Source organism: Enhydra lutris, unplaced genomic scaffold, assembly GCF_002288905.1.
Source record: "Enhydra lutris kenyoni isolate GAN:26980312 unplaced genomic scaffold, ASM228890v2 scaffoldscaffold9, whole genome shotgun sequence".
Taxonomy (NCBI): domain Eukaryota; kingdom Metazoa; phylum Chordata; class Mammalia; order Carnivora; family Mustelidae; genus Enhydra; species Enhydra lutris.
This window is the reverse complement of record NW_019154093.1, coordinates 17,986,867-18,003,640: the sequence shown is the minus strand read 5'-3', so window position 1 is coordinate 18,003,640 and position 16,774 is coordinate 17,986,867. Positions and strand designations below refer to the sequence as shown.

The following is a 16,774-nucleotide window of genomic DNA, read 5'->3' as shown; positions in this document are numbered from 1 at the left end:
GCCTTTACTCCTTAGATCTTTACTAAGACATTCTCTTTCTCTGTGAGGTCCCCATTGATTATCCTATTTAAAATTGCAACTCCTTCCTTCTATACCCCTCCCACACCACCCTTCAGCCCTTCTTATCCCCTTCCCTGCTTTATTTTCTTCTCATGCTACTTACCATCCTTAGGCATACTATATATGTTACTTATTTATCTTGGTATATGTGTGTTTTTAAAACTACATTCTTAGTAGAAAGTAAATTTTACTAGAATCGAAGTTCCACATAGTAAGGGTAGGAATTAATTTTTCTGTCCTGATTTATTCATTTGTCCCCAGAACAAATGAATCAATGTATGAGTATTAGGGTGGAATTCTGTTCTGATTGACCTCATAGCTAAACTGGGCTATAATTAGTTTCTGTGTATTGTCCTTGTTTTATACGTACACCCCTACCTTTGCCCCACTACTACTCAAAGGCCTTGGAATTGATAAGGTTTTATAAATTTTAGACATGTAGAATGAACAATCCAGGTATATTCAGTATTTAATCTTACAATGATAATGATGACTGCTACATTCTGAAATTTACCTTCAAGTACAGCTATGGCATTATCCTTTTTTTTTAACTCTTAAAAATGTTCTCAGGTTGTGTGTATGTATAATATTACCACATTTATTGTGTGTATACAAATATTTTTTAAACAGGTTATCAGGACACCCCATGGGAGAGACTTTGATGAGTCTTTGGAAAGGTGTGATGAGTACTTAAGCTCACGGTCATGTAGCAAGCCCCAGCATTCAGCAAGGACCTTACTTGTCCATTCAGCACCCTCAACGATGCCAAAGCATTCTCCAAGCCCTGTGTTAAATCGAGCTTCTCTCAGGGAAAGGTAATGCTTAGTCTCTCTTCCTGTACTAATTTTTTTGAATAATCGTCATTAGAAAAGACAAGGCAACAATTATGTATGTGAAATGATTATTCATACAAGTATAATTTGATCTTTTATTAAAGGGCTTAATTTTTGTTTAGAACATGACATAATACATATTATATGGCACTAGATACTCCTCCCCAACCCAGTCCTCTTGAAGTAAGTTTATTAGTTATTGGTGAGTTTATTAATTAGAGTCACTTAAACCCTAATTAAATACTAATTCAGGGGCACTTGGGTGGCTCAGTTGGTTAAGCGACTGCCTTCGGCTCAGGTCATGATCTTGGAGTCCCAGGATCGAGTATCACATCGGGCTCCCTGCTTGGCAGGGAGTCTACTTCTCCCTCTGACCTCTCCCCTCTCATGCTGTCTCTTTCCCTCTCTCTGTCTCTCAAATAAATAAATAAATAAATAAAATCTTTAAATACTGTAATTCATGAAAGTGAAAAATAGCACACGTTGGTTTGTTTTCAAGAGATTCGTAGGGATTTAACATATGAATATGGCTAATGCATAAAAATAGCATAGGTTATACTTTCCTTTTAGTGGTAATGATGATGCCATATATCGTTGGTATATGGTACCTGATTTCCTCAAATAACCCCTCCCCAACTCCCCAGGAAATGTTAACCATGTAAAGATTCCAGCTGTCCCTCTAAAAAACCTTGGGCAACCAAAGTTAGACACTTGTTACAATTGAATGTGAAAGAAATAATTCCTCTTTATCGGTTTTTGTCATTGTTAAATTCAAGTTGGAAATTCCTTGCCTCACTCACTAATAGTAACATAGAAAACAGAGTCGTCATAAATTAAAAAAAAACAAAACCCTAGATAGTTAAAAAATTTTATAGAAATTTGAACACCTAAGAGAAATGCTATCAACAAATGGAAATAAAATCTATCTTTACAGATGGTGTAAAAAAGCTAATGTAACACACTAAATTTGTACGGCTTGTTACAACTGTCGGACATAATTGACAAAATTCAAACTAAATGTATAGTCTGTCAGAAAGTTCATCTCAAAACTGATGATCTGAGCAAGAGTGTATCAGTTTGGAAGCTGTATTAAAGCATCTCTCTTCTGAAGAGATAGATTTGTCTGTTTTCCTCATTTGCCCTGTAAGCATTCAGATGGATGTTTGGAGGTCTGCTGGAGACCCTAACCCTGAAATGGGGAATTTTGATTAATGTTGCTTCTAGGCCAATAGAATCCTGCCTGAGGTATTATGGAGTTCATAGATAGGACAGATAGATTAAAAGATGCATCTTTGTATTTACAGAGAGAGATACGTATTTATGTTTCTGTAGGCTTTAAAGTTCAAGAGAGACTTTTGAAGAGAGATTTTCCTGCTGAAGTCTGGTAACTTGTGTCTCAGTTGTCAGGGGACTTTAATTTCCATGTCTGTTCAGATGTGCGGTCAGTGCTACTCTCTTTTTCTGTACTTTTAGAATTAAGCACTTGTGATTTTATTCATTAGGTTCTTTGCCATCTCTGTAGATTTTCAAGAAATTTTTACTCATATCTCCTTGGATATGTTTTTATAAACATTGTTTTATTTTTCTATTTTGCACAGTTCTCCAGTTGTCTACCACTGTAGTACAATATGAATTTTAGTCCCATGTTATTTTATTCTTACCTGTAATTTTGTCCCAGCTTTTGAAGCCTGTCTTCCCAATTTGATAAATTCTTCATTGAGGCTATACTCAAAAAGTCTTCGCTGAGGTGAGCTAAAGTCAACTGTCCCTTTTTCATATTCCAGTGGAGGTGATGGCTTCTAGTAATGAGCGGCATTTGTACATTTATCATGATGGTTGGTAATAGATATAGTTCTTTTCTAGAAGGAAATGAATAGCTCTAATCTTAAACATGACCATTTCAATGTGGTTTTAATTTTAAAACCACATTGAGATATCACCTTACACCAGTTAGAATGGCCAAAATTAGCAAGACAGGAAACAACATGTGTTGGAGGGGATATGGAGAAAGGGGAACCCTCTTACACTGTTGGTGGGAATGCAAGTTGGTGCAGCCTCTTTGGAGAACAGTGTGGAGATTCCTCAAGAATTAAAAATAGAACTTCCCTATGACCCTGCTATTGCACTACTGGGTATTTACCCCAAAGATACAGATGTAGTGAAAAGAAGGGCCATCTGTACCCCAATGTTTATAGCAGCAATGGCCACAGTCGCCAAACTGTGGAAAGAACCAAGATGCCCTTCAACGGACGAATGGATAAGGAAGATGTGGTCCACATACACTATGGAGTATTATGCCTCCATCAGAAAGGATGAATACCCAACTTTTGTAGCAACATGGACGGGACTGGAAGAGATTATGCTGAGTGAAATAAGTCAAGCAGAGAGAGTCAATTATAATATGGTTTCACTTATTTGTGGAGCATAACAAATAGCATGGAGGACATGGGGAGTTAGGAGAAGGCAGTTGGGGGAAATTGGAAGGGGAGGTGAAACATGAGAGACTATGAACTCTGAAAAACAATCTGAAGGGTCTGAAGAGGTGGGGGGGGTGGGAGGTTGGGGGAACCAGGTGGTGGGTATTAGAGAGGGCACGGACTGCATGGAACACTGGTTGTGGTACAAAAACAATGAATACTGTTATGCTAAAAATAAATTTTAAAAAATGATTAAAATAAATAAATAAATAAATAAAACCAAAAAAAAAAAAAATGACCATTTCACCTATCACTTGAGGAAGGTTGAGGTGCGTCTAAAATAAAAGAATATAATGACATTTTAGTTTTAAATTCATCTAAATAAGTTAATAAATTTATATTGGGATATGCCTTAGGATGGATAAACTTTTCTACTTGCACTAAAGTAGAACACCTCTACTTTGAGAGTATGTTCCAAAAAAGATTCAGATTTACTCATCAAAGAAATTAAAATGTCTATAGGACATATTACTAGGAAGAAAAACATTTGATCCTTTTTAGCACACACAGTACCACACCTTTAAATATAAGACGTTCTTGATATGGCTTTTTAGGTCACTGAGCAGTATACTTACAGGGTGTTTATAAAATCCAGTGGAATCAGTACACAATTTTAAGTAGATTGTACATCCCCAGCAAAATTAGGAGTGTGACAGAATATATAGCTATAGGAGATTATCTTGGTAATTATTCATTAAGATGAAATAAGTTTTCCTCTAAGATTACTGTAAAATGTTGACTCCTTAATCATGTATGTGAATAAACAGACTTTCAAAAACTCTATTAGTGACTGTAAGCAAATGAATTTATTTATAGTGAAGGTGCTTTTTGCTTTAAGCCCATTTAAAAAAATATCTCCAATAGAGTTAACACACATAAAATGGTTGCAATTTTTATTATAAGTGTTACATTTCAGAAACAGTGTTCTCCTCCAAGTATAAATATTAATATTATGGTTTATCATTTGTATTAGGCTGTAGAGTTATTACTAAAATCAGACTTAGAAATACTAGCAAATCTAATTAAAAAGAAGCTGATATTCCTTTTAATCATGCTTATGGTTTTGAATTTTGTAAATGAAGTTAAATATAGTTAGGTAGTCATTTCTTATACCACAGCACAGACTAGTGGATCCTCGAATAGTATACTGAAGGGATCCTCTTGGAACTGCATATTTGGATCTCAGATTTTCAAAATGGGTTACATATGTAGCAAATAACTAAGTCAGACAATATATTTGTGTAGATGCAGTAACACTTCCTTTTACAAATGTAGGATATTAAAATTTAGATATAGTTGATCATCCATTATTGATAGCGTTCTTTGAAACAGATTATATAAATCATTTTTCCTGCTTAATAGTTTATACTTTGTATAAACATATAAATTTATAACTTTGCAAGAACAAGCTGGGAGAAAAAAAGGCAAAGATGTAAGCACTTAGCATTTTAGTACCCATTCCTTTATGAAGGAATTATCAATAACATTTGATATAGATGAATTATAATCAGGTGGACCTGGAGATATACATATTCATTATTCCTTTTATAAGGTAAATATAAACTAGCTTAGTTAAACAAATGCCAGTTTTGAGTTTGGGAAGGACATTAGAAAGAAGAATGGTTACTTTATTTCTTCTGTAATTCCAAAACTCAGATTTTAATAAAAGCCACATTTTCCTTTCCTGTTTTTCAGTATTCACTTTAAACACACACACACACACACACACACAGAAGAGACTAAGGGAGTGATATCTGTGCTGAGAGGGGATTATTCGATTTTTATGTTCCTCTGTATTATGAGAGAGTAAGAACATGTTTGGATTCTAAATATTTTCATCTATTTAAACATTTTGCTTCATTTCATAAAACTAGTTTTATTTTTCTGTATACAGAAAGGAATTTTTCCCACATAATTTAAGAGAATGGGATTATAAATAAATAAGAACTAATTTTAAAGGCACTATACATGGAATTATTGTTCTAATCTGAACATCTGTATCTTTATTTATTGATAAATTCTGAAGACTTATGTAAGGAAATCATTAAAATGGTCAGATATATAGGTATGCTCTCTCTGATTCACACCAAACTTTATTAAGACTATTACATGTATTATGAAGACTCAATACTACTGCAGAGAACCAGTACCTGATTTTACATCTGCCTCTCATCCTTGGTCAATGAAGAAAATATGCCATTTTAATCTTTCCGTGTTATCACACAAGGATAAGGGGAAAATGACTTTCTGTGTCTGGCATTTGAAAAGATTAATTTTTCTCTCCCTCTGGCTACAAGTCACCTTTGTTTTTTATGCCCACAGATTCCATTCTGATTGGTGTTCACCTTCAAACTGCGATGAGATCCATGACCGGGTAAAAAATGTCTTGAAATCACATCAGGCTCATCAAAGACATTTATATGTTAGTTTCTAAAATTTTCTCTTGAAGGCCTTTTCTAATTGGGCAAGAAAACCAGTGAAGATGCTTAAAGCTTGTAATAGTTAATCACTGGAAAGAGAAGAAAAAAAGATACAACCTCCATTTGACAGAAGTCAGGGGTTTTGCTAAAGGCAAAATCTCTAGCTTCCTGCTTGACCTGAGTCATTATGCGAAATGTTTGACATCATCTGAACTCTAAACAATGTTACTAATAATTATCTCATAGTAAGTAGTGACTTTATAATAATTATTTCATAGCCTTCAAACAAAGACTTGTTTTGTGGCCTAGTAAAAATTCCAGTTCCCACAAATAGTTTTTATTCTAAATGGTAGAACAAGGGGACATGGGGTGAGATATAATTATTTTGAAGCAGTTTCTGAACTGATTTTTGTGTTAATTAAAAATTTAAAAGAGGAAAAGAGCAGGTCAGGTTTACTGGGTTTAATACTAGAGAACGTCAATATGAGAATATTTTCTGAGGTAAGGCAAATAAACATTTATGAAGGACAGCTGGGGAATAATTACAGTATATTCTTTTTGTGTTTGATTTTTTTGTTTGTTTGTTTCATTCAGTAGTTTAAGAAACAATCATTTATCATGAGTGTCATGTTGGGTACTAGGCTTGGTCCTGATGATGTGACTGGATTATGTGACATTCCATCAGTTTGTACAGTTTTAAGTTTCTATATGCATACTGTTTTTAAATTAAGCTTGTTTTCAAAGTACAGTATACATATGGAAAAGATACAAATCATAAGTAACAACTTTATGAATTGCAATAAAATCAGCACACTTCTGTGTAAACCATCTCCCAAGTCAAGAAAAAAAAAATCAGCTCTGCAGAAACTTCTCTTCTCTCTCAGCTACTTTCACTCCAAGGATAAACATTCTCCTAACTTTTAATAGCAAGATTAGTGTCGTGTGTTTTAATCTTTATATAAATGAAATCCTACAGTATCTACTTTTTTCTCTGACTTGTTTCACTTTGACTTCACAATTCAGACTTTTTGTACTACAGACATTATATTTAGCAATAGTTCTTCACTTTTGCTGCTATATTGTATTTTATTATGAAAATACTACTGCTAACTTATTTATTCCTCTGTTGATGGACATTTGGGTTGTTTCTGGTTTGGGCTATTATAGACCTGCTATAAGCATTTTATGCATAATTTGGGTATCATTGTATTCTTCTTATTGAGGTATGTATGTATTGTTATTTGGGTGTGTATGTATTCTTCCCATTTGCAATTGCCCAGTCATAGGGTATGTGTACATGCAGCTTTAGAAGGTGCTGTCACAGAATTTTTCAAGTGATTTTAACAACCTGGGTGTGAGAGTTATACTTGCTCCACATCCTTACCGTTACTTGATTGGGGTGTGTGTGTGTGTGTGTGTGTGTGTGTGTGTGCGTGTGCCTGTGTGTGTTTTCATTTTGGCCTTTTGGTAAGAAGTAGTTTGTCATATGATGGTTCCAGTTTGCTATTTCCTGATGACTAATGGGTATACTTATTGGCCTTTTGCTATTCTCTTTTGTGAGTACTTGTTCAAGTCATTTGCCAATTTTTGTACTGAATTGTCTCCTTTTGGTTTTTTTGTTGAGTTCCATATAGATCCTTGACATGAATTTTTAATTGTATGTTTTTTAATTGTCTTTTCTCACTCTGTGCCTTGCCTTTTTATTCTCTTAATGACGTCTTTGATGTAAAATTCTATATCCTAATGAATTCAATTCATTATGGTTTTTTGTTAACATTTTTAGAAATTTTGTGTACTTTAAGACTTTCTCCTATGTTTTCCTCTAAAGGCTTTCTTTCCCATTTAAATATATGATCTGATGAAAATTATTTTTTCTGTATATGATAGATAGGTATCAAGTCCCAACGAAGATTTCTTTCTAGGGGCGCCTGGGTGGCTCAGTGGGTTAAGCCTCTGACTTTGGCTCAGGTCATGATCTCAGGGTCCTGGGATCGAACCCTGCATCGGGCTCTCTGCTCAGCGGGGAGCCTGCTTCCCCTTCTCTCTCTGCCTGCCTCTCTGACTACTTGTGATCTCTTTCTGTCAAATAAATAAATAATCTTTTTTTTTTTTTTTAATTTTTTTTTTTTTTTTTAAAGATTTTATTTATTTATTTGACAGATCACAAGCAGGCAGAGAGGCAGGCAGAGAGAGAGGAGGAAGCAGGCTCCCCTAGAGAGCAGAGAGCCCGATGCGGGGCTCGATCCCAGGACTCTGAGATCATGACCTGAGCCGAAGGCAGTGGCTTAACCCACTGAGCCACCCAGGCGCCCCTAAATAAATAATCTTTAAAAAATATATATTTCTTTCTAGTTATGTTAATTTTATATATTTGGAGCTATGTCATTCCTGGGATACAGATTTCAGACTGTGATATGAACCTTTTGTTATGAAGGTCCTTCATCTCTTCCTTTCTAGCAATATTCCTGTGTGACAGTACATTTGATCTGATACTGTAGAGTTACAATGGCTTTCTTTTGGCTAGTCTTTCTTTTGGCTAGTCTTGGCATGGTATATATTTTTCCACTTTTTGTTTTTATCAATATATTTGAAGTGCATATCTTGTGAGTAGTAGCACAAGGTTTTTTTGAAGAATTAAAATCTTGAACTTTTATATAAATTGATGTGGCTTTGGTTTGGATTAGTATTTTTTATAACTTACTTTCCTTTTTATTTGTTATTTATTTTTAACTTTTCTGTTACTGGTTGCTCTACAGATTTCAACATGTATACATGACAAATTATTTTTTCATTGACCTCTCCCTTATAATGGGGCCCTAAAATATCTAACCTTTTTAACCTGCCCTCTTTTTTGCATATTTTTGTCATGTATTTTAAGTCTACATATATAAAACACACAAGAAATTAATTTTATTTATATAGTAATGTTTATTCAAGTTAGCCCCTTATTTAGGCTTTCTATTATTCTTCTTTCTTTCCTGCAATTCCATGTTCCCATATGGATTCTACAGTCATTTTCCTTCTGCCTTTAATACTTCTTTTATGATATTCTCCTGGCTATGAATTCTGATTTTGTTTGAAAACATCTTGGTTTTAATTTTATGGGGGTTGATTTTATTGGATATAGATGAATGGTTGGTTGGTTGGTAGTTGGTTGGTTGGTAGTTATTTTCTTTGGTGTTTTAAAGAAGCTATTCCACTGTCTTCTCGCTTTTTTTTGTATGTCTTAGAAAGTAAGCTATTACACCTTTGAGGTAATATGGGAATTTTTCCCCTCTCTGTTGTATTTAAGATTTACTCCTCAACTTTGTGTCTAGTAATTTTACTATTATATACCTACATTTGGTATTCTTGGATTGATTCTATGTTAAGTTTTCAGAGCTTCCTAAATTTGTAGGTTGATATTTTCCATTAGTTTTGGAAAACCCGTAGCCATTCTTTCTTTAACGCGTTCTTATGCCCCATTATCTGTTTTTCTGGAACTCCCAGTTATACTTACATTAGATGTTTAGACTTATAGAAGATTTTTTAGGGGCGCCTGGGTGGCTCAGTGGGTTAAAGCCTCTGCCTTCGGCTCAGGTCATGATCCCAGGGTCCTGGGATCAAGCCCCACATTGGGCTCTCTGCTCAGCAGGGAGCCAGCTTCCTCCTCTCTCTCTCTGCCTGCTTCTTGCCTACTTATGATCTCTGTCTGTCAAATAAATAAATAAGATCTTTAAAAAAAAAAAGAAGATTTTTTAGATTTTTAGACTCATATGTATCTTGTGCTTTTTTTAGATATTTTTAATTCCTTTTTTTTCCTCTCTAATTTGGATACTTTCATTAGAAATGTCCTCTAATCTGCTAATCCTGTCTTGTGTTTATATTGATGTTAAAACTATTTGAAATTTTATGAAAGACATAACTTTCAAGAATTTTTTGAAAGACATAAAGTACCAAAACTAACTCAAGAAGAAATTGATAATCGCAACAGTTGCATATCTATTAAAGAAATTGAATTTGAAGTTAAGAATCTTACATAAAAGAAAACACCAGACCCGGATGGTTTCTCTGGTGAATTCCACCAAATCTTTAAGAAGATTTCTGTCTTACCAGACAGAAAGTAAAAGGAAAACCTTTTAATGAGATCAGTATTTTCCCTAATATCAGTCAGACAATGACATTAAAAGAAAAGAAAAATACAGACCAGAATCCGTCATGAACATATATGCAGAAATCCTCAACAACACACTAGCAAATCAAATCCATCCATTTATAAAAATGAAAGTATATCATAATCAAGTGGTCTCCTTCTAGAAATGTAATATAAGTTCATCTTACTGATGGGTTAAATAAGAAAAAGCATATTTCTTCTGTATGTCATTTCAGTAAGCACAGAACAAGTATCTAACAAAATCAAACTCTATTCTTGATAAACATTCTTAGTAAAATTGAGGTAGAAGGGAACTTTATCAATCTAATGAAGAGCGTCTTTGAAAACCTACAGCTAACACTTTATACTTAATGGTGAAAGACTGAATATTTTCCCCTAAATTCAGAAACAAGGTTGCCCTCTCTTAACATTCCTTTAACATCATACTGGGAGTTTTAGACAATGCAGGAAGATAAGAAAAAGAAATAAAAGGGATACAGATTGGAAAATAAGGAAAAAATACCTTATATTTGCAGAGGATATGATTTTGCAGAAAATTCCACAGGGTCTCCAGAAAGGCTCCCAGAACTAATAAATGAGGTTAGCAAGGTCACAAAATATGAAGAAAGTCCATTTTTTCCTATATATCTGAAATGAATAGTTGGAATTTTAGATTAGGAAATCCGCACCATTTACAGTAGCACCTGAAATTGAAGTCCTTAGGTATAATCCTAACAAAATATTGCAGCATTTGCATTCTGAGAACTACAAAATGCTGTTGGAAACAATCAAAGAAGATAGAACTAAATGAAGAGCTACACCATGTTCACAGATTGGAGGACTCCATATGAAGATGTCAGTTTTCCCCAATCTGATCTCTAGATTCAGTGCAATCATAATTAAAACCCTATCAAACTTTTTAATAGAAATTGCCAAGCTGATTCTAAAATATATATGGAAGGAACAAAGGAAATTGAAAAAAACAAAAACAATTCTGAAAATGAACAAAGTTGAAGGACCCTCTGCCTAATTTTAAGACTTACTATAAAGCACAAGAATGAAGACATTGTGTTGTTGACTAAACAGTAGACACATATGTCAAAGGAATAGAATAGATACCCCAGAGATAGACCCACGTCAAAACTGTCTACTGAGTTTTGACAAAAGTACAAAATCAACTAAAGACTTTGCATTTGTTGTCTTTTCAATGCATGGTTCTCGATTTTTAAAAATGCACATTTAAAAATAGATCATAGACCTAAAACATAGTAGAAAAATCTATTTAATTTATATTTGTAAATTACTTTTAAGATATGACAGCAAACCCATGATCCATTAAAAAATTGATAAAGTGAACTTGATGAAAAATAGAAATTTTTGATCTATGAAAGACAATGTTAATAGAATGACATGTCATAGTCTGGATGAAAATATTTGCAAATCACAAATATAATTAAGGATTTTTATCCAGAATTTTTAAAAAATCCTCTTCAAATTCAATTGCAAGAAAATAAAGAACCCAAATAAAAATGGGCAATGTATCTGAACAGACATTTCACCACATAAACATGAAAAGATGCTCAATAATCATTATAGAAATGCAAATTAAAATGGCAATGAGATATCACTGCTACCTATTAGAATTGTTAAAAAGAAACAAAAACCCCAAAAAAACTTATGTTCATAAATGCTGTGAAGGATATGGAGCAATAGGAATTCTCATTCAGTGCTGGTGGGAAAGCCCAATGGTTATAGCCACAAGACAGCTTGGCCGTTTTGTATAAGGTTAAATACACTTATCATACAACCCAGCAATCCTACCCTTAAGTATTTACCCAAATGAACTGAAAACTTATTATCACAGGAAAACCTGTACATGAATGTTTATAGTAAGTATATTTGTAATTGCCCAAAATTAGATGCAACCAATATACTCTTCAAAGACAAATGAAGGTCAAATAATGGTATAGCTATTCAATAGACTATAACTCAGCAATGAAAAAGAGTGAGCTATAGGGGTACCAGGTGGCCGTCAGTTAAGTGTCCAACTCTTGATGTTGGTTCATGTCATGATCCTCAGGGTCATGGGATCAAACCCTGCATCAGGCTCCGTGCTCAGTGAGGAATCTTTTTGATATTGTCTCTCTCCCTTTCTGCTTGTCCCTCCCCCCTCTCTAAAATAATACATCATTTTGTTTTTAAATGTGAGCTATAAATTCATACAACAACATGGTTAGTCTTAAATTCAGTTTGCTAAATGAAAGAAGTTAGAACTCCAAAGCTACATATTGTATGATTTTATTTATATGATATTGCTGAAATAGCAAAGTATAGGGGAGGCATGAGAGGTTGACTACAAATAAACCAGGCTCACAGAGAGATTTTTAGGATGTTGGAGCTGATAGGTACTGAAGTTGTTGACATGTGACTTTATGCATTTGTCAAAACTACCGGAAATGTACATCAGAGAGAGAGAAAAAAATAAAAGAAAAAACATCAAGTGTGATGTTTGGGCTTCTGAGGATTTAATGCAGATTATACCAAATGAATCTAAAAGTACTAAAAATACAAGATATAGCTATAAATTAGCTTACCTAAATAACTTTGGAGTATAGGGTTTTGGTTGGATACTGTGAGGATAAAGACAAAAAGAACTATTTAATCACTATATTCTTTTGCAGGGATTTGCAAACATTTTCTGCAATGAGCCAGAGAGTAAATTTTTTTTAAGATTTTATTTATTTATTTGACAGAGAGAGAGGGAACACAAGCAGGGGGGCAGTGGGGGAGGGAGAAGCAGGCTTCCCGCTGAGTGGGGAGCCCAATGTGGGGCTCAATCCCAGGACCTCGGGACTCTGGGACCCCGGGATCATGATCTGAGCTGAAGGCAGATGCTTAACAACTGAGCCAACCAGGTGCCCCAAGAGTAAATATTTATTGTGCCATAGGGTCCCTGTCATACTACTCAGCTCTGCTGTTAGAGCACTAAAGCAGACATATACAAGGTAAACAGATTAGTATGTCTGTATTCCAAGTAAACTTTATCCATATGCACTAAAATGTGAATTTCATGTTATTTTCATGAAACCTTTTCCCCCATCTTTTAAATGTAAAGATAAAAATTACTTTTACATATCAGGCCTTACCAAAGGGCCAGAATTACCATGGGAGTTGAAGTTTGCCAACCCCTGCTCTAATAGCTAAGTGTGTTTCATACAGGGGTATGGATTAGCAATTCTAAGAATACTTTACATTTATATGAGAGTTGAACAAATAAGTAAAGAAGTCATAGATAAATACAACCAGGTTTTTCACTGTCAGAAAAGACATTTGACAAACAAGGTGAACCCTATGATGTTAGAATAGTGTCTAAAGTAACAGTTTAATTCATGTTTATTTTAATATGCATGCAGATAGATTGACTCAAATATAGATATGAGTGTATTTGGGTTAGTACACATCCGTATTTCCTACTGTTGTCCTCCAGAAGGGCCTAAAAGGAATGACAATCCAGTAGCAATGAGCACACCCAGCTCCCAGATCTTGGTTCCTAAATACCTGTATTCAGGAAAAGTTGCCAGGACTCTTGGAGCAGTAGCTGATTCTGGGGCTGGGGCAGATAAAACATAGATTAGGACAGAAGAACATCTTGTAGTATGGAAAGTGAAGAATCACTGAAAAAAAAAAAAAAAAGGAAAGGGGAGTGAGGAGGACAGGGGTATATCAAAAGAACACAGGAGCCAATCTGAAGTCCCAATGGCCATTGCTGGAATAATTTGAGCAACAAAATAAATAGCAATATTTGGATTATAACCCAAAGGATAAAATAAAGTCCATGAGTACATATTGATATAAGTGAAACAATGAATGACTAAGGAGGAGAATGGACACATCTTCCCCATAGGAGAATTGTAAATAATAATTGTGGATATGGCTCCTTCCATTAGGTAGAGCTTAATTCTTCCTCCCTCCAGTGTGGGCTAGACTTAGTGATTTGTTTCTGTTGAATAGAGCATGGAAAGGAGAAATTGTAACTTTGAGAAATCTGGCAGACACCACCTTTACAAAGTGGTCAAGGTTAACATTACTAATGATAACTCATGCTGACATCCTGTGTTCCTTGATATCAGGTGATATGAAGGGCACTGCTCTGTGACATTGTTTCCCAAAGCCCATAACTCTAGTCAAACATGAAAAAATATCAGACAAAATCAAATAAAGAAACTTTATACATAATACCTGACTGGTACTCTTCCAAACCGTCAAGGTCATGAGAGACAAGGAAGGACAGAAACTTGTCACAGATTGGAGGAGACTGAGGAGAAATGATCCAAAAGCACCATGGTATCCTCTATTGTATCCCGGAGTAGAGATGCATTCCTGGAAAAACTAGTGTACTCCAAGTAAAATCTGCAATGTAGCTAATTACTGTACTAATGTTGATTTCTTTGTTTTGCAAAATGAACTGTGGCTATATAAGATGTTAATATTGAGAACGTGGGTGAAGGGTGAAGTTCCTGTGTACAAGAACTCTTTTCTCTTTGCAACTGTTTTGTAAATCTAAATATTCAAAAATAAAAAGTTAAACTACTGTTGACCTTTAAACAATACAGAGTTTAGAGGCTCCACACCCCCCTTGCACAGAAATCTGCGTATAACTTTTGACCCCCCCCAAAACTTAACTACCGATAGCCTACTGTTGACCAGAAGTCTAACCAGTAACATAAAACTGTCAATTAACACATTTTGTGTATGTACTATATACTGTATTCTTACAATGAAGTAAGCTAGAGAAAAGAAAATGTTATTAAGAAAATCATAAGGAAGAGAAAATATTTTTATAGTACTGTAAAAAATCTGCATTATAAGTGGATGGACCGCTCAGCTCAAACCCTTGTTCAAGGTCAACCATTCTAAGTTCTTAATTTCAACTCTTTGGGCTTTTAACCAAGAGCTGATGTGATTATAGGCTCCTTTCCTCCCATAGCGTACTATGTATAATTCTTCTTAGGCAACACAGCAGAAAATCCCTTCTGCTTTTCAAATACTTTCTGCTTAGCTTTTTGTCCCTTCACCCTGCACTGATTCAGACATTCTGCAAGTATCTTAAGGGAATAGTTAGCTCAGTTTTGTACCCATCATGTCTCATTGGATTTTGACCTCTCAGGTTTTTAATTTTGTACATCTAGCATAGTGAGACTGCCAAAACCCTACTGATTTCTCTGTCTTCCAGCAGCGGACCTGTGGTTGAACAAAGCATAGATTCCCAACATTTTATTCTATGCTGAACACACAAGAACTTTAATTCACCTATTCTCTTACAAACCTTTAGGTCTCTTACAGACCTTTAATTCACCTATTCTCTCAGAAATTTGGCACCACTTGTACTACTGTTTAAGCAGCTTCCTTGTGCCTTTAAACAAAAACAGACTACACACATGCACATGCACACACACACACAACGCATACATACATGAATGCAGTTGTCTTAAACTGGGCACTAATCTCAGTATCTTAAATTGGTTTACACTAAGAGGAGCCTGAACACAGGCTATTAAAATTAGTCATATTTTTCTGCCTATGTTAATTCATATATATTGAACATTCTTCTCCAAATATCTGTATGCTCTGTATCTGGCACTATATACAACACTGGAGATTTTTGCATGTAAGCAAATTTCCTGCCCACAGGAATTTATATAATCCAATGATTATTTAATAAACCAGCAAATAAATATAAAAGAGTAAAAAAAAACAATGTGGCACAGTATATGATTAAATATAAGAATAGAAAGCATAAATAAGTAAAGTCATTGTTTTTCCAGAGAAAAATAAATTGATTACATAGAAATAATAAGTGTTCATTAAATGTTGACTGCATCCCAGGCACGCTGTATATGTTACTCCATTTTATCATTGCAATAATCTTATAAAGTAATTACTATTAAGGAGTACTATTTTAAAGATGAACTCTCAGAAAAGTTAAGTGGCTTGTATAAGGTCATGTAGATATTTAAGATGATTGGAACAAAGATTTGAATCTAGATTAATACTTTTTTTTCATTTCAGCATGTTTTTATTGAGGTTTTTTTTGTTTTCTTTTTTCATTTAAATTCAATTAGCCAATATATAATACATCATTAGTTTCAGATGTAGTGTTCAATAATTCATCAGTTGTATATAACACCCAGTGCTCATATACTCACATCATGTGCCCTTTTTACTCTCTGATCTTAACCACTAAGCTCTACAGAAATAAACACAAAAAGTGCAATCTGGGGGCACCTGGGTGGCTCAGTGGGTTAAAGCCTCTGCCTTCGGCTCAGGTCATGATCCCGGTGTCCTGGGATCGAGCCCCACGTCGGGCTCTCTGCTCTGCAGGGAGCCTGCTTCCACCTCTCTCTCTATCTGTCTGCCTCTCTGCCTACTTGTGATCTCTGTCAAATAAATAAATAAAATCTTAAAAAAAAAAGTGCAATCTGATACACATAAGTTAGATAATATAAATGCCCAAACATAAACATGTGGAAACATGCAAACATAAGATCCATCAACAGAATACATGCTCAGAAACAGAAATAAATACTAACATACTAGAGATAGACATTGTTATTTGCACACTCAAACACACACTCTGGACACAGGTCAGATCAAAGTACAGGTTGGTCCTCCTTGAAGGATGCTCATAGACAAAAACATATAATCTTAAATATAAATACCAGGGTTTTAAAAATTTACTTTCTACTTCACAAAGAATTTTACAAACAAACAAAAAAAAAAGATTTTATTTATTTATTTATTTTTTACTTCACAAAGATTTTATTTAAATATCAACCTATTCTGGGATAGCAA

General features: G+C 34.5%; 1 protein-coding gene across 1 annotated transcript in view; it reads left to right on the top strand.

The window, feature by feature from the left end:
• The window catches only part of LOC111143213 (spermatogenesis associated 6), a 142,007-nt gene that overhangs the window by 90,878 nt on the left and 34,355 nt on the right, over window positions 1-16,774 (top strand). The window contains exons 10-11 of the mRNA XM_022496779.1: window positions 691-875; window positions 5,693-5,744. Of these exons, the coding sequence (XP_022352487.1) occupies window positions 691-875; window positions 5,693-5,744 (237 nt within the window). The remainder of the gene's footprint in view (window positions 1-690; window positions 876-5,692; window positions 5,745-16,774) is intronic.